The sequence below is a fragment of the Falco cherrug genome, chromosome 6 (assembly GCF_023634085.1).
Source record: "Falco cherrug isolate bFalChe1 chromosome 6, bFalChe1.pri, whole genome shotgun sequence".
NCBI classification, from domain to species: Eukaryota; Metazoa; Chordata; class Aves; order Falconiformes; family Falconidae; genus Falco; species Falco cherrug.
The window spans coordinates 7218045-7240298 of NC_073702.1; the positions used below are offsets into that span (position 1 = coordinate 7218045).

The 22254-nt window shown below is 38.6% G+C and overlaps 1 protein-coding gene across 1 annotated transcript in view; it reads left to right on the forward strand.

Annotated features, from left to right (window-relative positions):
- ME1 (malic enzyme 1) overlaps positions 1–22254 on the forward strand; it is a 185174-nt gene that overhangs the window by 65661 nt on the left and 97259 nt on the right. Inside the window, exons 4-5 of the mRNA XM_055714270.1 lie at positions 13869–13944; positions 15162–15323. Of these exons, the coding sequence (XP_055570245.1) occupies positions 13869–13944; positions 15162–15323 (238 nt within the window). The remainder of the gene's footprint in view (positions 1–13868; positions 13945–15161; positions 15324–22254) is intronic.

A 22254-nucleotide genomic window follows, 5' to 3' on the forward strand; every position in this document is an offset into this window, starting at 1 on the left:
CAGTAGTTTGGATATTGTAACATCATAGTTTTGTGTCTCTGTCTAGAAGCTTTCTAAATAGGTAGGGTAAGTAGTTAGGTCTTAAAATGGAAAATTTAAAGGGAAGAGAGGGTGTAAAGATTTTGGGATGATTGTGTGTTTTCACGTATCTTGTGATTCTCTGTATTTATGACTAGATGCTTTTAGTTGGGGAGATTTTTACACACTGCTTTTGAAACAGCTGTATGCTGCTGCTGCTGCTATGAGGCTTCTGAATAAGGCAAGACAAAAGTTTTGGGGTAGAAATGAGCCCTTTTATTCTTGTATGGCATTTTCATCATTTTTAGCAAAGTTTTATAGCTTTTTACAACTGTTTTCTTAAGTACGCTGTTCAATAAAGTGTGTCAGCAGTGTGAATTATAATAAATTTAAATATAAAAAGACCAGGCCATAACAACTTTACCAAATCTATTGTAGAGTAGTATTAATGTAGTGTAGTGTGCAGTTGGGTGGGGGAGGTTTAGTAAGGTGTCTGTCATCTTGACCACTGCTCTCTGAGTTAAGTGGTCTCATTGCAAGTCAGTTCTGCTTTACGTAATAAGTATTAATTGAGTGATTAAATCACATGCAGTAAACCCAGTATTTTTTTAGAAACAGCTGTAAGTGTACAAGAGACTGCTGGGAGCATAGATCAAATGACAGACAAAACAGTAAGAAGGCATATAAACCAAACAAAAGCAAGGACTTCTAGCCAGAGGCAGACATTGATTGATGGGCCATAAATCAATCAGCAGAAATAAGGGATGACTCCAGAGAACCATTTACGGACAAGCGTGAAAAAACAAAAGCAAGCTTCAGTTTGCGCTGAATGAGAACCTATGCCTTTGGCAGAAAGATGGTCAAAAGCCGGTTCTCATTTTTGCCCCATTATTCCCAAAGCAAACCACATTTAACTTGAATTTCTCTTTAGTCGTAAGGAAAAAGGGAATTTAGGAGACATCACAATTTTATTTTAGCGTACTCTAGAATAAGGAAATTAAGTACTGTTTGGGACTTTTTGGTGGAGTGTTCCATCTAAGGGAACAGTTTACTGTTGCTGACGTGAAGCTCTAATGTTCAGAGACACAGCAGCACATTTCCATTTACAGATATTCACCATATTATGGCAGCTGTCATACAGTAGAGGGCATTTTTTTGTTTGTTTCAATTTTTATCCTGGAGTAGTTCTTTAGATTTGTGCTAAGCACATACAAATGTACAGGTCTGCTGCACTGTATGTTGGGTGGCAGGCAGTTCATGCGGCCTGTTTTAGGCAACAGTATGTCTTTGGGAGTCTTACCTAGCCATCCAGAATGAACTCCTTAAACATGACACGTAGATGTTTACTTCGGAAAGTGGAAACACAGAACACGGTTTGCTTTCTGTTCAATTAATCGATGTTTCTTCTGCAAATATCTAGAATACAAGCATGGGGGATTTGTGATTCTCAATTAAACAGCATATCTAAAAAGTCTTAAATTCTGCCCTATTTCCATTTGCTGCAAGCGATGTATCTACTTCTATTTTCAATTTGCCACTTCACATAGAATGTAAAAATACTCCAGTGCACGCACCGAAATGAGATTCTTCTTGAGGATGGTTGTAGCCTCGTTTGATGGGTGGTTGGTACATTGCATTCAAGTTTTACAATGAAACAAACGTCACCTTTGAAAGATGACTTAAAGTATGGCTTCTAGACTTTCAATGGCATTGTCCTCAGAAAAGCCGGTCCCTTTTTGTGAAATCGGGCTTGAGCGTTCAAGTCCCTTGAACAGGTAGGGAGCTCACAAATAATGGCTCAGAAACAGTTCTGCTCTGGCTACTAGATGATGCTTTTTGAATACCTCCATGACCCCATGAGACTGTCTCCAAGAGTCCTTGCTACGTCCATTCCATATCCCGTGCTGCTTTGTTTCTTAGGTACATGCTAAATGCTGGCAATAGTATTAGCCGTTTGCCTTAGATGATATCATTGCATGCTGCATTTTTTCCCAAAATGTTGCTACTGACTTTATGAAATGAAAAATTTTGCATGGGGTCATGGCTGAATTTATATAAAAAGGAGAGAAAGTATAAGATCATTTTCCTCTAATGGATGAGGTTAATTTTTCTGACAGTGGGACAGGTACATTCCAGACATTTAATGCTTAAAATGTGACCTTGGGATTCTATCTAGTAAATTTTTTTTCTCAAATTTTATGGTAAAGGCTACTAGTGATTTTTAATTGACTCAGAAAATCACTAGTTTAAACTTAAATATAGTAAGTTCCCTATAATTAAATACATATTATATAGAAAATATAAACATTCATTTCGTAGGTTTTGCTGGTAAAATTTTAACACTCACTTTTTCCATGACTGAATTCAAAAAAGAACTGGTATGTTGGAACTTTGTTAACATCAGATAAAATAAGTCTTAAAAATAAGCATGTGTGCCTCTTGGTTTTTCAGTCTGGTCCTGCAGCTTTTTCCCATGTTAAAAGCTGTTGTTGGACACAGTCCTAAAAATTTTGTCTGTCTCAAACATTCATGCGTGTTGTAAATTTAACAGGAAATAAGAGCAGAAATAATGCTCTGGTCAGGTTGTTTGCATTGTTCTATTTTTAAGGCTTGTATTTTTGAAAATGGAAAATAAGGGCATAAAATATTGGTAATTATTGTAGTTTTGCTATAGGTGCAGTAATTGTAACAAATTAGTTAAAATGGAGAGGCCAAAAGAAATCAACAAAAACTGGGTGTGAGATGGAAGTACAGCTGAACCCAAGGGACTGCTACCACAGTACTTTTTTGGAGTTCAGACTAAACTGATATATATTTGGGCCGGTTCTTGTAATATTCCGTTGAACTTTCTAAAATATTTTAGCTTAAGGTCGGTGTTAAAATTTGCTGCAATTTTAACTAAGACTCTAACCTGTAAGATTTCAGTCGTTACATGCTTTTTAAAGATGAGTGTCCCAAACGGTCAAACGGTTTGGGTTGGTTTGAAATGTAGTCAGGCTTAGTTCTGGGTTTTAGAAAGTTTTTATGGATATGTGTAGCCTAATCAAAACGTTACTGCTGAAACTACTTCAGTTTTTAAGTTTCCTAAGAAATCTGTCAAATAATGTTATCAAGGTATTCAATGATCCCAACCACTAAAATAAGTACACAAGGGAAATGAGCAAAATACCAGTTAAAAAAAATCATTACCAGCCTCTTATTATGAGAATAATGTGTTATTCCAAAGAACTGGAATTTGTTTAATACAAAACTAGACACATTTTCACTAGACAACGATTGATATATTTTGCATGTGAATTTATAAACAATGATCATAAGATTTTGAAGTGGTGAAAAGTAATATCTGACCAGGGAAGTCAGTTCTGTGACAGGTTTACTTGTTTAGCAGCGAAACTGTTACTTTGAAGCACCAAATCAGACCTGAAATTCTCCATCTGCTGTTGCAGCTTCAGATGTTTCCCAGTGGCCATCGAAGTCCAGCTTGTTGGTTGTGAGGGCAGAACAACAGGATAAATTGTCACGCACAAGTGGGATAGTTTTTGTCATTAGCGAACACTGAACAGTTGTCATTTAAATGCCATTTTAGGAGGTGGACACATTTTGCGTACAATCAGAAGTAAACTACGCCTATTCACATTGCTGATTACAGTAGAAAGAAAATCATTGTAGTTGACATGGTATTTATTTGGAAGATAATTTTGTCACCTTTTATTAACAAATATTTTGCTTCTAAATGCTCATACTTGGTGCAAATGTGCAAATAGCTATCTGAAAGCTTTGTGCTGTATGCCTTGCTCAAATTTCCCATTGTTTATCACAACAAGCTGAAAACTCCTGTTTTCATGTGGCTGAGATACGAGTAGCATGGAAGCAGGTGAGCAGCTGGATGAAAGCGTGGGGAAGAAGGGTGTGTGCAGATGCGCGTGCCCCGCTGCGCCTCGGGGTGTGGGAAGCTGAACAAAATGATGTCTGATGCAAACTCTCTTCTCTCTCCCGAAAATCCCACTTTGCAGTACTTTAGGCCATTCAGCGGTGGCTCAGTCCCAGTAAGGCTGAGCCCAGAGTCTTGCATGTGGGAGCTGCAGACCCCAAACGGGACAAGGGCAGGACAGGAGTGGATGCTTGTGGATTGCTGGGACCTTCCCACTGTTGTCCTGGCACCTGATGCTGCCATCAGTGCTGCACTTAAGCAGTTTGGTTGGCATCGATGGACTCATCTGTTTAAAATAAGCACCTGATTTCAGACCCAAGAGGTTTTTGAACACCAGTGCAGGTACCCTTTGTGCCTCCAGCTGCAGCTCTCCCTAGGCATGATCTTTCCTGCAGGTCTCTCAGCACTGCACTTGCCCTTGCTCTATATGATGGTGAGCCGAGGCATACATAAGCCAGCCGTATTAATCACTGAACAAACAACTGGCAGGAATATTACAGACAATGTGGGTGTATGAGAATCCAATCACATGGATTATTTTGCATTAATGAGTCTTCATGCTTCTCCCTCAGGTGATGCTCTGAGAGATTACTGATTCACTGTGAGATCCTGAGGAAGACACCGTATACTCTAGCAGGCAATAAACTCAAGCCCATTTGTAATTTTTTTTTGTTGTTTTTAACAGTCAAATATTAAAATCAAAATTTAAGCAAAAATGATTTAAATATAACTTCTGTGAATGGTAGGAGAGTAGTCTGTGGAAAAAATTGAGGCTGAATAAATCACTTGCCTTTCAACCCAAATCACATTATTTTTAATTTCTTCTGCTATTTTAGTAATTGTAGGGCACATTACTCATGCTGTGCCTCTATTTAATTCTCTTAAAAGTAAAGGTTTCTAAGTAATCGTATCATAGAATCATAGAATGGGTTGGGTTGGAAGGGACCTTAAAGATCACCCAGTTCCAACCCCCTGCCATGGGCAGGGACACCTTCCACCTTCCACCAGACCAGGTTGCTCCAAGCCCCATCCAGCCTGGCCCTGAGCACTCCCAGGGATGGGGCACCCACAGCTGCTCTGGGAAGTTGGAAGAAAATGTCTGGTTTGTAAGGATTTAAAAATGGCTTCAATAACTTATTTACTGTCTTTTTGTCAATTCTCTCACTCAGAGTAATGCTTGTGATGTGAAAGCCTTCTTGCTATTTTTTTCTAAGATTAAATACTTTCTGTTTACCACCTGCATGTTTTAAGATAGATCTGTACTGTTTCAGAGTGTTATACCTACCTTTATGTGCCAAAATACAGGAGATGTAATTTCAGTTGCTGTCTGCTGATACAATTTCCACTGAAAGCAGTAGTAGGTTTCTGTGTGTGTTTGGAGTGGAGCACCATCTGCAAAACATTTGGTCTTGTGAACAGCAAACTCTGCTAGAACAGCTTTTTTCTTTTTACTGCTAACATTCTTTACTAAAAACTAGGGAAAATTCACATTCCATACCAAATTTTTACATCGGGGAAGCCAAGGCAAAATAGCTGCTCTACCTGACCCTGCTTGGGAAGGCGGCTTGGACTGGGTCGTCTCCAGTGGTCCCAGGTAACCTTGATGGTGCTGTCATCTCTGTGCCCTCAGGACATGGGTGTCGGAGATGTCACCAAACGCTGTACACAGGCAGCTGAAGCCTGGGTGAAACACCTCTGCTCTGTACGTGGATGCTCGCTGGCAATCTTGTATGACAGGTTTAACTCAGACGTTTTGACATCAGCCTGCCAGCCTCCTGGCTTGTTACCTCCTAGCCCTGCAGCTCTTGCATTAGGAACTGCTCTGTCACTGAGACAAACTGAGTGGTTTCCTTGGTTCCTTTTCAGCAGGCAAGGTGAGCTCTACAAATGGAAGATAGTGTCTCTCTCTTTTCAGAATTGACTTCTTCATTAAAGTGAAATTTGAGTAGGATACGCCCTAAGAAGAAGCATTTTTAACGTCTTCACTTTTGTCCTTGTTAGTAGTTATTGAGAGCAAATGATGGTGCTTTAAACGTCAGTGAAAACTGGCTTAAAGGATGCTATTGTCTAAATACTGGAAATTTTCCATGTTCCAATGAGCCAGGGCAGCACAAGTTGTTGAAGTAAATAGATGGACAGTGATCTCACTTGTCTGAGTACTTCACAGTTTAAATAACGTTTAAAAGGTTTTTTAAAAGAACATCATTAGCATTGCAAGATTCCTAGTAGATACATGGTTGGTGTTGTTAGTTGATGGTTCTTTGCACAGTTAATATTAGGATAAAATAATACAAACATGATAGCTATTGAAGCAGAACAGTGGGTTATTTTTTGTCTTGAAAATGAATGGGTCTGGCTCTGGCAAATCATTCTCTCATTCACAGTCTTCAAATAGTTCTATTTGTGTCTATTAGAGTGTAATTAATGCAGTTATTTATTGAGCAACTGTCAGAAGAATTTAAGTAGCTTCTGGAGCAAAACAGCTCTGGCTCTATACAATTTCTCAAAGTCTGCTTTTTCAAACAAACACATCCCATTGAATTGCTGTTATGTGGTTAAGAACAATACATAAAAGCTGGTTGTGTAGGTGAATGATACCTTAGGAATATAGTTAAATCATCAAATTCATGTTTTTAAGAAGTGAATATAAAGAAGTTCTACTCTGTTGCTGGATGAAAAGAATACATCTTTACAGTCTGAATATTTAAGATCACAAAATGCTGTGCTGTGCTCTTGCAGGTGAAGAAGGTGAAGGACTAATTAAAAAACAATGTTATCTAGATATACAATAATGAGTATTTTATAGAAGTCATGCAAAAAGTCTGCAATGACAAAGTCCATGAAGTGTTGCTTTTACTGTGAAGTACTCTTAATTTTCATTTGAATTAGTTTGAGGTCCATGTTATGGTTTCCAAAATGAAGTAGAGACTTTTGAATTATTAGCAAAGCAACAAGCTATAATTGCTTCTTGTGCCATGTAAAATTGGTTTTAAAGTTTTGCTATGTAAGGCTTATAATGTTTTGCTCAGGTTATTTTAACAATGGAATGTATTTTGTGTTGAATGAGAGCAGTTGGGGAACTGCTTCATTGGGTTGCTTTTTGTTGTACAAAGGTCTGACTTCATTGCCCAGGTCTAGAATCTGAGTTTACCTGATTGGCATTCTGACAAAGTGAAAGCAGAATGTTTCAAGCAAAAAATGTTCCTTGTGCAAAAGTCTTTATATGCTCAAAGTAGCAACGTAGAGATTACACACTTTGGCAGCAAAAATCAGGCTCTCGGAGGGCTGGGAGAGTCCAGATTTGTTGGAGAAAAGTTAATAGGATGGCATCTCTGTGCAGGTTTTTTCTCTTTTCCTTTTTCATTTGCCTTCAGTCTGTACTGCTATGGACAACTTGTCCATTTTTACTCTCACCACTGTGTTGTGTTGCAATTTATAAAATATATGCTGTATGCAAGCTCTGGAACCTGTTTCAGATGCAGAAGGGCAGGTGGGGCAACGTCTGTGTGATCTGTCCCCTGCCCGGAGGTGGATCAAGAGCGTTATGGCTTTCTGTGTTGCAAGTTATTGAGCAGCAGCCCGGGGTTCCCCACTTCCCCAGTCCTACATGTGGTGGAAGGAACGTGCTGATACCTGAAGTCGGTTCTGTGGGCGGCTCTGGCTGTATTTGAAAATGCACCAATCCAGCTGCATTGCATTGTTTTGCCAACGGAGATTGCTGGAAGTAAAACACAAGGTGTGGGCAGAGGAAGTCCATCTGGGAGTTCCTGCAACCCATGGGGTTGTTTGGACCAGCTCTTCTGACTATAGTGCTACCTGGATGAGGCTCGTTGAAGTGCGCAGTGTCCATCGTCAAAGGGGCAATGCAGAGGCATGGACTTCAGTCGAAGCTCTTAGGCAGGGCTGAGCATAGTGCGGATACCATATTTACTTTTATTCTTGGATGTGCAGCATCTGGAGCACTGCAGCTTGCTGAGGCTTGCACCAAAATAATCTACCTACCCTAGCTGTCTTTTTTTTTAAAAAAATATTTTATTACTATCGTTATCATTATTACTTATTTTTAAATAATAACACCTATAGTAAAGATTCCAGAGCATCTGAATCTTTGTCTCACTGGAGTTATGTGCCTTTTACTCTTCCAAACCCCATCCTTTCTATTCTGAAACCTTATTCCCCTGCGGTCATATTTTCAAATGCCAGGCTTACAGCTGCTGTCTTTCAGGTTAGTTTCATCACTTTCCTGCTCTTAAGGCTAATTCACCTTGTAGACTGTACTGTTATTTAAGTGCCCTGAACTTACTTGTCTCTGCTACGTAGATGCTATTTTAAACTGTAGTAACTGTTAAAGCACTGCCCTTACCAACAGGGATTGATAAGCAGCTTTGATGGACTTGGGCATGTGAAAGTGCTACCCAGGCGGCCAAGGCTGGGTAAGGAGTGCCACAAAACAGCATTTTCAGAAGGGAGACTTAAAATAAGACTTAATCCTGGTTTGCTCCTATAGCTGAAGATTGACTGTTGAGACCCCTCGATATTTCCCGTTTACAGTGATTATGAACACTGTATTTTGCTGTATTTTAATTATTTCCTTACATCCCTGTGCCAAATGGGGCTTCTGAGTCACTATTAAAATTTATGATAAGGCTTCCATTATTCTTTTAAGTATAGCTAACTGGAGTTGGCAGATGTTAGCATCTCTCTTCCAGAATACTTGAAGTCACTTTCTTCTAAAAGGTAACTATTTATAATCAGTCATTTAGGAGACCATACGCCAAGCATGAAACAACAGTTTATTTATAAACTTTTATGTCTTTTCTGAGTTAATATTTTCTTCTCCAATGTCCTTCATGTACTGCTAGTACTTACCTGTTTTATGGACTATATCTTGCTTCATGTACATGTCCAGGCTTTCAGAGGTGTTACCGGTACGTACTCTTTTCTTAATGCTCCTGTCCTATTTTTGATATTGGGTTTTGAATTAATCTTTTTTTTTTTTTTTTTTCTTCTTACAAACTTTTCTGTTTGCATATGGGTTGAATATGCGATGTCTAGAGAATGTAAAGCCCAGGTTTCTGTAATACTGATGAATTCAGGATGAAGGTCAGCAGCAGTTGCAATTTCGGCATCAACTATATTATTTACTGAAAGAAATGCCTGTGCACTATAAGGTAATGAAATTCACCCCTGTACAGGGGGAAAGGTAAAAAAATAAATAAATCCGTGAACAGCTGCATTTCTTAAATCAGTCCACCAGCTGTATTTATTAGACCTCAGAGGTCTTGGAATGGATGTTACTATGCAAAGGAACTTGGTAAGGTAAGATGTAATTAAAAGTTTGAGTGTATTTTATATGATGATGGGATACCGTATTAAACAGCTACAATAGGAAATGTTGTTATTTCTTGGTGAAAAAATAGCAGAACGTTGGGGCGGGGGGGGATATAAGTACTCTTAGTTTCTAGTACAATGTCTGTATTGTACCACTTATAGTCTCGACAAAAATAGGAGGGAATTTCAGCAGGGACTAGGGAAATAGTTTACCTCTTTCTTACAAAGTGCAGGAGTTTGGGGAAGTCTAGGCTCAGAAATAGACTGAGGCTGGTCCCTGAGATTTTTTTATTGTTATTATTATTGTTAAGCTTGTTGATGTAGGCCGCCTGGGGAAGTGAAGTCACTTCTAATGTAATTCGATGTACAGTTCATAATTCAAATAACAGTTTTGAACATGTAAGGTTGTGAGAAAAGTTTGAACTTTTTTCATTAAAAAATATTTGGCATTTTCTGAGGCATGTTAGATTGCCTCCTGTTATTAAAAGAAGAGGAAAGAAAGGATTTTTCTGTTACTATGACACATTTTTCTAAACTGTTCTTTAATAGAAAATAGACAAATACATTGTTGGTGGGACATTAGTTCCTTGAAGGATAATAAACAAGCATGCCATTTAATTCTGTTTACTTTGTTTTCATAGATCAGTGATCTAATAAACCAGAGCCAAATTATGTGATGCAAAATGACCTCCACATAGCTGGTAAAATCTGCTAGAATGTAGTGAGCTCAGTGACACAAAATAGATCCACCCTTTGTTGGGTGGGTCTCGGTGCCCTAGTGTTGGGTTCCCCCTCACTCTTCAGGGCTCTGGTCTTACTGGTGGTGGGACAAGAAAGGTGGCATAGTTAATTCTTTACATAATTATTCCTCTGCTGAAGTTTCGTATATTGTCTGACTGTTTCAAGTGGGCATAGGTAGAAGTGATCCCTTTGGCTAGACGGGTATAAACCAGTGCTGAACTGGAGGCTGAAGGGCCAAAGTGACTGAAGATGAGCCCTTCTGCATTATGTGCTCAGGCAGGTTCCACGTTGATCTGCATTGTGCTAGGTTCAAAATGAACACATTAATTTGAAGACTAATCTGCTGCTGCAAGCTTCAAGTAATTTTCAAGTCACATTTTGCTTATTGGCCTTTTAAGCCTCAGCAGGTCTCATTTTGTTGGCTTTTAAGAAAAGATATGTGTAACAGAGTTGTCAGTTTAAATAGAAAGGACTGTACCATGTCGTAAAAACCTATGCTTGCTTTTACAGTGAGCTTGCCAAGCTGGGCTGCTCTGCAAGTGTGTACAGGACAACTTAAGCCCACTTTCCCATGAGATGGCTTTGTCAGATATTTGAATATGTGCATGCTGAAAAACAAGCAGCATATTTTTCCTCATCTTTTTTTTTATTATTATTTTTAAACAAAACCCTATATTTAAGCAATATTTTCTGTATCTTGCTTCTTTCTCCATGTGCTGAAATGTTACTTGCCCATGTGCAGTAGCAGCCCCATCCTGAAGCACTGTGTCAGACAAGATGCACATCACATGGGCTGTCTCTTGCTCTGCATCCAGCAGAGCAGGGTCTGCGTCACTGCCATGACAGCAATTATTACTAAGATTATACTCAAGTGTATAATTTTGTCTTATTTCTGGACTGAAATACATAATCCAAATGAAATTGTGTAGCTTGCCTCTTTCTTGACGCTTCTCACGGCTGTGCTATGCCAGCCAAAAAGAACTATAATGTCTGCTAGGTAGCTAATGGTTGGCTACCTTGTCAGCTTGTGTCACCCTGTCCCACTTGTAATAACCTCATGGGTTGGTGCCTTTCCTGAACATAGCATGACCTCATGAAAAATTAAAAATACATAATGCTGCCTTTTGGTGGTTGTCTGCAGGTAGAATTGCCAGCAAGTTCAGTCTTAGTAACGTAGGTTGAATATTCTTGTGGCTGACACCGTTGCAAGCTGGGGTTCCTCTTGCAACTTGGTGCAGCTTCTCGCGGAGGACACCTTAAAGGAGAAAAGTGCTTTAACTAAGGGAATGAGAGATGATGAAAATAGATCCAGATAAAAGAATAAAAGATTCTTACCTCTTATTCTGTGCCCTTAAATCTAGGGTTATCTTCTCACTCAGGGCCATTTGTCCAGAAACGTGTCATTAATCTACAGAAAGAATGGAGGGAAGGGGCGAAGGAGGGGAGTGAAATGCTTTTGACATGAGTGTTTACACTTCAGCCCCTATTTTTCATTGTAGTTTGAATGTGATCCTGCTTGGACAGATTTCTGAAATACGCTCTCAAAGCTTATTCAAAGGTCCTTACAAATGTTTTAACAAAAATTCCTTCTGGAGTAGCCACCCTGCCTTTATTTTTCTCTGCCGGGGATTTTATTCATGGAGACCTCTCTCCTTAGCTTGCAAGGAAGAGGTCATTTAACCACGCTGGGCTGAGCTCCAGCTCTTCAGAAAATCAATACAAAATCTTGCTTCATTTAACACAAATCTATTAGGCCAGTGTGAATTGGAGGGTGGGGGCAAGGAGAGGGGTGATGGCTCTAGGTGGCTTTCCTCCTGCGCTCTTCGTTTCTTCCTTTCCTTTCACATGCTCGTCTCTCACAACTGACTGTCTCCGAGGCTAGCAATTTTGCTAAGCTGTATTTAATGATTTGACAGTTTACACAATGTTTTATAAAGTGTCTCACTGTACAACACATGAGAAAGGAAGCATCCACATTTATTTTGCTTTGCTGCTTTATGGCGTTTCACTGTTAGGGCCATCTTTTTTCAGGTAGCTGGCTCACAAATAGAAATGCTTCTATGTTGTAAATACCACAACTTCTGAAAAGTGCTGTAAATATTAACCCTCCTGCCCCTGAGGATGGTCATTTCCGCTGGGGTGTAAGAATTAGTCTGCTGACAGGCATTACTTATTAAGAAACAACTGATGTAATCATCTGGTATGTTTGTTCTGAGCAAAGGGAATAGGCACAGAAGAGGAATTAATTGGGAATGGCAGGATCAGAGAATTCCCAGTTCTAGGGGGAAATGCATAAAATGAAATTTGAACAGTTAAAAATATCTGACCAGAAATGGCTGATTATTTTTTTTTTCCTTTATACAGTGCATATGTATGTTCCCTTTTAGAGCATGCCAGTTTTTATTTAATTAGCTACCTGAGGTTGTGGTTTCTCTTTCTGAATCATTAGCTTTAAGATTAAGAAATACTTTGGTTAATTGCAGTGTCTCTTACACTGCCTTTTGTCCAAAATAATAATTTATGTTGTCTATTTTTGACATGAAAGAGGGGAGGAAGACACTTAAATGTGGCATTCACTATAAAATTCAACATTAACAATATAGAATATGTGATAATTTATATGTACAAATACATATATAATCTAATATGTATGAAATATATAAACATATGAAATGAAATATAATGTTTGGAGTAATTTTGGTGTCTTGACTAATATACTTTTTAAGGCTGCAGGATATTTTTTGCTTGACTTGGAATACTTGTGGTCATATCTGATAAGCATTTCCCTGAGTTACTAGTTTTATTTAGGTGCACATGGTCATGTACCCACTTCTGTGAGATGGGATATATTATAATAGACTTAGATTTAATTTAATTTTCAGTATTCTTCTCTGATTTTTACGTTATAATTTTTATAATACATGGATGAAATCCTTTAGAATAATTCCAGATGACAACTCCTTATACTTACTAATGCATAGTTTAATGACAGGAAAGCATCTTTGGCATGCACTTCTTCATTGATGTTTTCTTCATGGTTTTTGAGAGTGAATGTAGCGGGAGAATATTTTCCCACTATCTCGCATGAGCAACGTAGATAAGAAATGGAATTCAGTCTGAGTGGACCTGGATGTATGTCTGCATGTCAAGTAAAATAAATGAAGAATGAAATGCTGAAGAGTAGGATAAGATACTGTATTGATTTTTCTTCTATAATAAATAAAAAATGAAATGAGAATTACACTTTTCTGTCATTTTGTTTTATACTCTTCTGTACTGATGGAACTAAAGGCCAACTTACAAACGCTCTTCAAAGTAAAAATTTGGTAGGCTCATCACTGTAGCATGTGCTGCATGCTTTCAAATCAAAGAGAGAAGTAATGGACTGTTTTCTGACACTGAATGCTCTTAAATTATTTTATCGAATGACAAAGGACGGTTTTGCTCATAGATTAAAACTTAGGCCTGTTCTTGTCTGTGAAAGTTAGGATGGCTGGGGCACTAGTGATCACTGTCATACGATGAACATGTTTTGTGGTCTGGGACAATTAACAAACACATTTGAACACATCAAGTGCTCAGTAAGCTTTAAAATCAAACTTGGCAATTTTCAGAAATGACTCTTACAGGCTCTTGCTGGTCAGTGGAGCTTTACTGAGTGACATGTTCTCTGACTAATACTAAATGCAGACGTTTAATTTACTCATTCACACAAAATCGAGCACTTACTATTGAACTGAATCTATGTACTTTGCAAACATTTGCGTAGAGTTAATTTATTATTTAATAGATTTATACTGAAATATTTAATTGCCTGCTTATATGAAAAGTATTTTTTTATTTGCAGAGGTCTTTTTATTACTATCCATGACCGAGGACACATTGCTACATTGCTTAAGTCCTGGCCAGAAAATATTATCAAGGTAAGTTCAGTTTTAGTTGCATGACAAAGCTGACATCTTTCTGCACCCAAGGCAACTTGGTTAAGATGTTTTTATAAGCTTTTTATCAATTAGATTTTGGTGATTTCTTAGCTCTTTTTTTAAAGAAACGCCATTGCAGCCAAACTTTGAGGGCTTTAAAACCTTGTTTGTTTAGGTATAGGCATCCTATACTGATTAATCCGTCAATTACATTGAATATTATCCTTTGAAAAAAAACCCTGATTGTTTTTCTGCGTTTCGGGGAATCACAGAGTGGTTGAGGTAGGAAGGCACCTCTGGAGATCATCTAGTCCATCCTTCCTGCTCAAGCAAGGTCAGCCAGGGCAGGTTGCTCAGGGCTCTGTCCAGCCTGTGGGTTTTGATTTCCAAGGGCGGACACTCCACGAGATCTCTTGGCGACCCCTTCTAGCGTTTGGGTTAATAGTTCTCCACGCATGATACCTGATGGGCTTTCTCACAAAAAATACTAAATTTCCAACTAAAATGGTTTTTCACAGAGTTTGACAAGGAGATTAGTGTGTTGTCAGCTGCTTGCCATACTGACCACTTCTATCCTGTACTACGAAAACCCTTCCTTTATAGCACAGACAGTTTTGTGGGGTTTGCTGAGTTATTGTATTTCTGTCAATGAAAACACATACTTCCTCATATGTATAAGTATGATGGAGTGTGTTATTTGCTCAAGGGAAGAAGAAATACATCTTTGAAGGGTAAGAACGAGGTGGCTGTAGACGGCCCTGTCAAAGGCCAGCAGGAGTGGCTGGCTCAGGTTCTGCTGAAAACAGCCATGACAAAACCCAGGAGTCTGGGGTTCTTCTTTTTTTGTGGATAACTTCCTTTCCCTTCCTATTCTGTTCTCATACTGTTGACAGAAAAATGTAAGAGGGAACAATGCCAGTTCCCTTGTAATGTAATACTAAATATTTCTCCTGTGTATTCTTAAAAAACTTATATGAAAGTCCCTTTTCCAATGAAGCAAGAGTCTAAAAGAGTGTAACAACTGCCACAAAATACAATAAAACTGTTCTGGGCCTTTGTTGTCCTATTGATTTTTTTTTGGTACCTGTTAAAACTCATATAAAAAAATCAAAAAAATGATGGTAAGAAGATAATGGAATACTTAGTACATAGAAAGGAATACTTAGTACATAGAAAGAAAGAAGTGATTTTTACAGTGCTTTTGTTTCTTTCTCCAGGCTATTGTGGTGACAGATGGAGAGCGTATTCTTGGTCTGGGAGACCTTGGCTGTTATGGAATGGGCATTCCTGTTGGTAAACTGGCACTTTATACGGCATGTGGAGGAGTAAAACCTAATGAGTGTCTACCAGTGATGTTGGATGTGGGAACAGATAACGAGGTAAATACTTTTCTGGGGTGTAGTGAGCGTTAGCTTTTTGAAGGGAAGTACATAAAAGTTGAATAGTAAAAGGTTGTTTTTCTGTGTTATGGTACCGCCTTTGGTTATGTGCAAACTGAAAACTCCTATGCAAAAGGTATCAACCTAATGGACAGTACAAATACACTCATCCTAATGCACAGTGTAGATTGGTAAGGCTCAAGTAATTTAAGGACGCAGTTGTCTGTAAAAACGTGCTGCATAATTGTACACATTAAAAAGCGGTAAGGGAAATTAGATTTCAAGAAGATGGGGACAATAGAGTTAAAAGTTCAATTTAAGGCAGCATTCTTTCTCCACTTCTGCTGCAGAATTCCTCTGCAGTGACTTCAGATGGGAATTCTGACTGTGCCCCTCATTTTGGTGAACAGCTTGAAGCTATAGCCTGATCTGTGCTGGGAATGTGAGTCTATGTACTTCAGTTGTACGTTGACTTTAGCTATAGAAAGCACTGCAATGTTATGAGTTTTCCCCAAATGAGGTCCTAGTGCTTCAAGTAAGTGGACCTTGCCCTCTTTAACTTGGCTTCCCATTTGTGTGAAGTGCAGAGATTTAAAGTTGTTGAACATTGGCTCTGTTGTTTCCAGGGCTCCCGGGATTACTAGTTAATTACTTGGCCCCTGTTCTTCCTTCTTTTTTTTCTGAAAGAATACTTGAATTAGTGACTCTGAATGATGTCAAATTAACTATCACCAGCAATATCATTGTGCTTTAGCAGAAGTAAACAAATGTTATATTATAAATGATGCAAGTATTAAACTTTGTGCATGACAAATGTATCAGAGGTTTATGTGTATTATAAGTAAATAAAGCATTCCTGTACCAGTAAATTTAGCTGGGACTTCTGGATTGTTGGGTTGGGTGTGTGCATCTTCAGCTTTATACACACACCTCCACCCCTGCCCAGCCGGGATAGCTTAGACAATACATCATGAAAGCATTAATGAACGGCGGAATAGCCTGCTACCCTCTCTTTATCCCCCAAGACCCCGCTTCCGAAAGCAAACTTCTTTGTGAGATGTATCTGACCACTGTAGCGCGTAGCCATACCAAATCACATACAAGTCTCATTAGCTATAAAGTGTTTTTATTTCTGGTTTGAGCAGCTGGGCTGGTTCTTTAATCTGTTACTGAATGTTTCTAGGCAGGTAATTGTATTCTGATACTGCAGTAGGCTTTAAATTTTGCTTTTTTGCTTGAATTTAATTGTAATTTTCAGTTTTTCATAGCACGTTATTTTCTGGAAAGATATCTTACACACACAAATAGCTAAACAAGCTTACCCATACCAGTAGCTCAACTCTCATGTCACTCTTCTTGTGACTAAGCAATGAGTTCAATGCGTATGAAAGAGTGGCAAACCTAAAGTATTACAAGATGCATAAAAATCATGTGAGCTGGGGTTTGTTGATGCTCTGAAACACCTGCCTTCGGATCAGGAGAATGCCTTTTTGTTGTTTCTCTTTAGAATATGACTTCTGATTTTACAACCGTATTACGAACTGCTTCAGTTCAGTTGTACAGTGCAGTTAGAGGCTGAGCCTGTTTGAGTCCCCAGGCAGCACGGCAGTTAGCAGGGCAGCACAGGACTGCTTCTGCCGGGCTGCTTTTTGTGTCTGCCCTGGCGCGTATCGAGCTCAGACATACGTGTGCTGGCCAACAGCCTAAAATACCCAGCTAAATTTACTGGTACCAGAGACCTTAAACTAAGTTTGAATGAATGGGGGGTTGAGTAAAGAGTTATTTTTGTTGTTTTTTTCCAGTGCTGTAGCAGATGCAAGGAATTATATTAGCTTACGTATCAGTGCCGTTTATGCTCATCTGGGTTTTTGCAGGGGTGAGGAGGAGTCGGCAGCATGAGAGAAATCAAGGCTGTGCATCATGGTTAGGTTATGGTCGAGTCCAGAGGCAGCACAATTGCTCTTGCAGGGTTGTGCTAGACTACATTTCGAAACGTAGATGTTTGGTGGCTTTTTTTCCAGTAGGAACTGGTTGCTCAGATGCTTAAGCATTTATTCAACAGCTGTAACTGGGAATGAGACCTCTGAATTCTGCTGCTGGGTTATGAACAGGTGGGACTTTATTGCTGTACCCCTTGACTGAAGAGATTACATGGGCCTGATAGTGTTAATTAATGGGACTGTGGGTGTAGTTCCCTGGCTACTTCAAAGTCAGGGATCCTAGGGCACCAGCTCTATTAATTTCTGCCTTCTAACACCCTCCCGGTCACCCAGCAGCATACCCGTGTCCCCTCCCTAATGCTGGTGTTCATGTAACCAGGTGGTGAGCCACTGCAGAAAACTGAAACGACTGAAAAGCAATCACATTTTTCTGGCTAAGCTGATGTATTAGGTCAAGCTGCTGTGGAATTGCACTGCAATTCCTTATCTTAAAATCTAAACCTCTTGGACAAATAACTGTATTTTTATGCTAGATTTTCTTACTCTGACCAGGGTTTTCCATAATAAGATACAATAGAAATCACTCATATCTTGAGCACATATAAATAGTAATTATGCTGAACGTGTTTTTTTAAATGTGCAGATGTTTTCCATTTAGATTAGTTCCTTCTCCCATTCTGTGGGGGCCTCTTTAAAATAAGTTTTAAAACGTATTTTTGGCAACTATAATACAGTTGTGCACAACCTGCAAATTCTCTAGAAAATTAAGTCTTACTCTAAAGCAGATTGCAAAAAAACCTTCACAAATTCTCATCCTGTGTTGTTTTGCTGTATACAGGACTCAAAACAGAAACTCTGAGGAGCAACTCACTTGATTTCTGATGATTATTAAAAGCCTTATTACCATTAGTGTTAGCAGAGGGATTATTAGCTGGCGTATTATCCTGCTACTTATAAAACAAAGGAAAGAGAAGAGAAGCAAAGCATTTTTGTACAGTTGCCTAGATAATAAGCAAGAGAAATGGAAACTAATTGTTTATGGGTAAGAATGGACTTAGTAGAAAGACTTGCGTGACTAAACTAGTAAATTACTCCATGTAATCAGTGTGAGACTGAGAGTCCAGAGAAGTGCTGTTGACTACTGCCAAAAATAACATACCTGTTTTGTAAGGCATTGGCACATTGGAGGCAAGTAATTGCTGATAGGACGTTTTTATCCAAAGCATTTAAAATGTTATTTGGAGTACCATTAGTTATTTACTACAGACAGTCACAGTCTCACTAAAAATGCCTTACCCAGTAGCCGTGCATGTTTCAAGTGTGAGGATGGTGCTTCTTAGGTGGCATTTCAACCCAAGTAAAACATCCTCAGGCACTAGTCTCAGTATGAAAGTGTTGTAGGAAATCCTGAGGTGATGCAATCTCTGTATTCTGGGCATTCATCTAGCGTTATAGAGGTAAAGGTTAATCACCTTGAAATGGTTAAAGATACAAACTGCAGAAGAAAAAGAAATGGTTGTCAAGGTACAGGCAGCTACAACTTAATGGAGACCTACCCGAAACACATGTACTCAGCACTGTAAGCAGGATGGTTTAAGGAATGGAAATACTTAAGCCAAGTCAAGGGAAAATGTTTAAATGTTACAATATGAATAATGATTGTTTGCTACTTAAAACATGCTATTAAACTCTCACAAAATAAACAACATTGAGGCAAGCCTGTTGGTTAAAAATCACCCTAGCTTACAGGGATGTGAAAACTGTCAGTTTAAAAACCCCAACCGAACAGCAAAACCCAATAATAGAAACCAAGTTAAAAGACTGGGTTTACAGGCAATAAAAAAGCAAAAGACACTAAAGAAAAGAAACTTAATCCGTATTAATTGTGAACAGTAAGAATGAGATTTTCTGTTGTTCCTGATGCTTTACCTTAATGGTAGTACTTATAATACTGTGGAAGTAATAGATTGTCAGTATAAACGTGGTAGATATTTTTAAAATGTCAGTTTTATCTATCATGGCAAGAAGTCTTTTTTTTCCATTTTGTTAACAGCAAATTAATATGTTAAACCAAAGCTTTAAAAATTTGTCAAGATCCTTAAATCAGAATGTCAAAATAAAGCTTTGGCCAGTTCTTTTTTAAAAAAAACCTCTGGTAAAAGCTTTCTGGACCATGCTGAGCTGGCTGGGGAGTAAATACTGGGGTTTTTATTATATCTGGGATGAACTGAGAGGTTCAGGAAGAATGGATTAAAGTTAAGACTGTTATTTAAAATACAGTGGTCCTGGTGCTGTAACCTTAGATAAAGAGTTAAGTAAAATCAGAAAGTTTGACTCATCAAGAATTGAGGGTAAAATAGCTATTGCTTGGAATGGGCTTATTAAAAACAAATGTAATCTAATGTTAAAGCGAGTTTGCAGATTTTTGGCTGACTTATTTTTTACCTTCAGTAACACATTTGAATTGATAATGTTCCTTTTAAGAAACTGGACCAATGAAAAAACAAAGCAGGCCTCCTGTGTTACTAAAAGAATGTGATTTAAAACATATATTTCTGTGAGGAATAATAAAATAGTTGTGGTTTTATGGTATTTCAGGGGGTTTTTTTCAGCTCTGCAATGTTTAGTATCTCTATCGATGATTTCGAGGCAATACTTTTAGTGTCCGAGGGTCATAGACGAGACGTGGTTTGGTTAAAATGCTATTATTCAGCCAGAGCAGGAATGGAATCTAGGAAGAGTGATGGCTCATGTTATATAGAAGTCAAACCAGTGGTGAAAGGATTTCTTCTGACCATAAAAATCTTAATCTAATAACGGATGCTTAACAGAGGAATGAGAACTGTGTTTATTTGGTACCTTACAAGAGAGGCTTTGACAAGTTCAGGGCTGCCAGAACAATCCTGGACTGACTGCATGTGCAAATTCAATACTGGCAAAGGCCAGTTGTGTTGATTTTGGAATGATTAATTGTGTATTACCATTTAAACATAAACCATTGACCATATATGTCAGCTTAGGTAGAAAGCATCCAACTTTTCCAAACAGTACTTCCACACAACACGGAAAAGCCCAGACAGCTGGTAGTGAAAGCTGGTAGTGAAAGGACTTTTTAGATAGGCAGCTTCTAGCAGAAGGCATCTTGGTGCTCTGAGCACCAGGACAGCGGCCACAAACCAGCCATCAGGATTGCCCAGGTGCCAGGAGTTACTCTGGCTACAGCTGTGATGATGGCTTCAAAGCAGCTGGACACACAATCCTGTTGCCCTGGGTAGACATGGTTAAATAGCTGTCTGGTCTCAGATGTGTGTATATATATACATCTATGCCATTAAGGTATGGATGAATCGTGACGGTCAGTTCACTTTTTTGCAAGTGTGTCTCTGAAGCCATTCTTTATTCCTATAACTGTCAAATACAGACATTTAAATATTGAACAATGCACAAGAGAGAAACGCGGGGCAGCTACTCCTTCGTCTGCCACACTTCAGGGACTTGTGGGCTGCTATTTCAAGTTATTTCCTGCATGCTTTTCTTCGGAATATTTTTTCCCTTAACTTCCTACAAGTATCTAAATGCAGGAATGTAACAGTTCTCACACTTGCCCTAAATAGGTCAATGAGCATGACTGGGCTGGCAGTTCTGACTCCTCTGGAGGAATGACAGGCATCCATGGTGGAAGACTGAATCCAGAACAGCTGAGGTGCAAATTCAAGCTCAGTTCTTTAACTTGTGCTAGTTAGCTTACTGCATTTCCCCAAATTACTTTGTCATACATAAGAACTGGTACCAGCCTTCCAAAATTCGTATTCTTGAAAAATACCTACCTATGAGAAACTCTTGAGAAAACAGAAACAAACCTGCTGTTATTATTCATATTGCAACCAAAATATAAACCTGGACAGAAGAAAGCTGAGTATAGAGGAAACCTGCAATTTCATATCTTATCATTCTAAAGATATAAATGTATCAAACAAATCATGTAAATTGTGTACAGCTGGAGGGATCTGTAAATACAAGACAGTCACAGTTGGCATTTGTATATAGATGAGTGGCACTTTTACACAGGTTTTTATGTAATAAATGTGTTATGGAATGATTATGCTCTCTGATTTTAAAAATGTCCTTTTGCCTTCCCCTTGAACAATGGTTTTTAGAACTAGAGGCACCATTTCAGTGATAGTTTTGCTGTAAAATAGTAGTAGTATTTCCTGAATTCTATGAGTAGAGGTTGCTCCTGTCTATAAAAAAAGGATCTCTTTTTTTATCTGGTGCATATATGGGAATCTCACTTCTAGGTTATATTCTCTAGTGTGCTCCCTAGTAGTTCTGAGTATTTCTGAAATAAAATGACTCAGTGTGTGATCAAAACAGGAAGTTTCTAGATACACAGCTTCTCATTTAGCTATGTTAAAATGTTACAGACCAAATTAATGTGGTTGACTGAGAGGCTTTTTCCCACGTTCCACAAAACAGTCAGACCAGGGAAGGTTCTCAAAGGTAATGCTGTGGCTCAATGGTGCTCAATTCCAGGCATGAACATTTGTAAAACTATTGATGGAGTAAATCTTCTGTGGGTTTTTTATCATTTGGCTACCATCTGTCTGTGTCATGCTGGTAGGAGGTAATTGCAATCTCTTTCACCAGCTAAGTTCTGTATTACTTGTGGAATTTTTCCCCCCCCTTACATCTTGCTGCTAGATCCTTCCCTGGTAGTAGACTGCCAACACTTGAACGAAGGAGAAAATACATTAATATTCCTTTTCCCTCCTCCTTCCTGGCTTCCAGTTGGCAAGAAAATATTGTGGTAGGATATTACTTTTCCTAGAGTCAATGTCATAAGCCATTTTTTCTTTTCTTTCTTTTTTTTTTTTTTTTCAGTGTTTAGAAGTACTGAAAATTAAAGTACTTTCTGAATTACAGTTCTGTCTAGGCCATTGTGCAGAAGGAAAAAATATAATTTAATTTTTGGGAATTGGTAGACTCCTTTA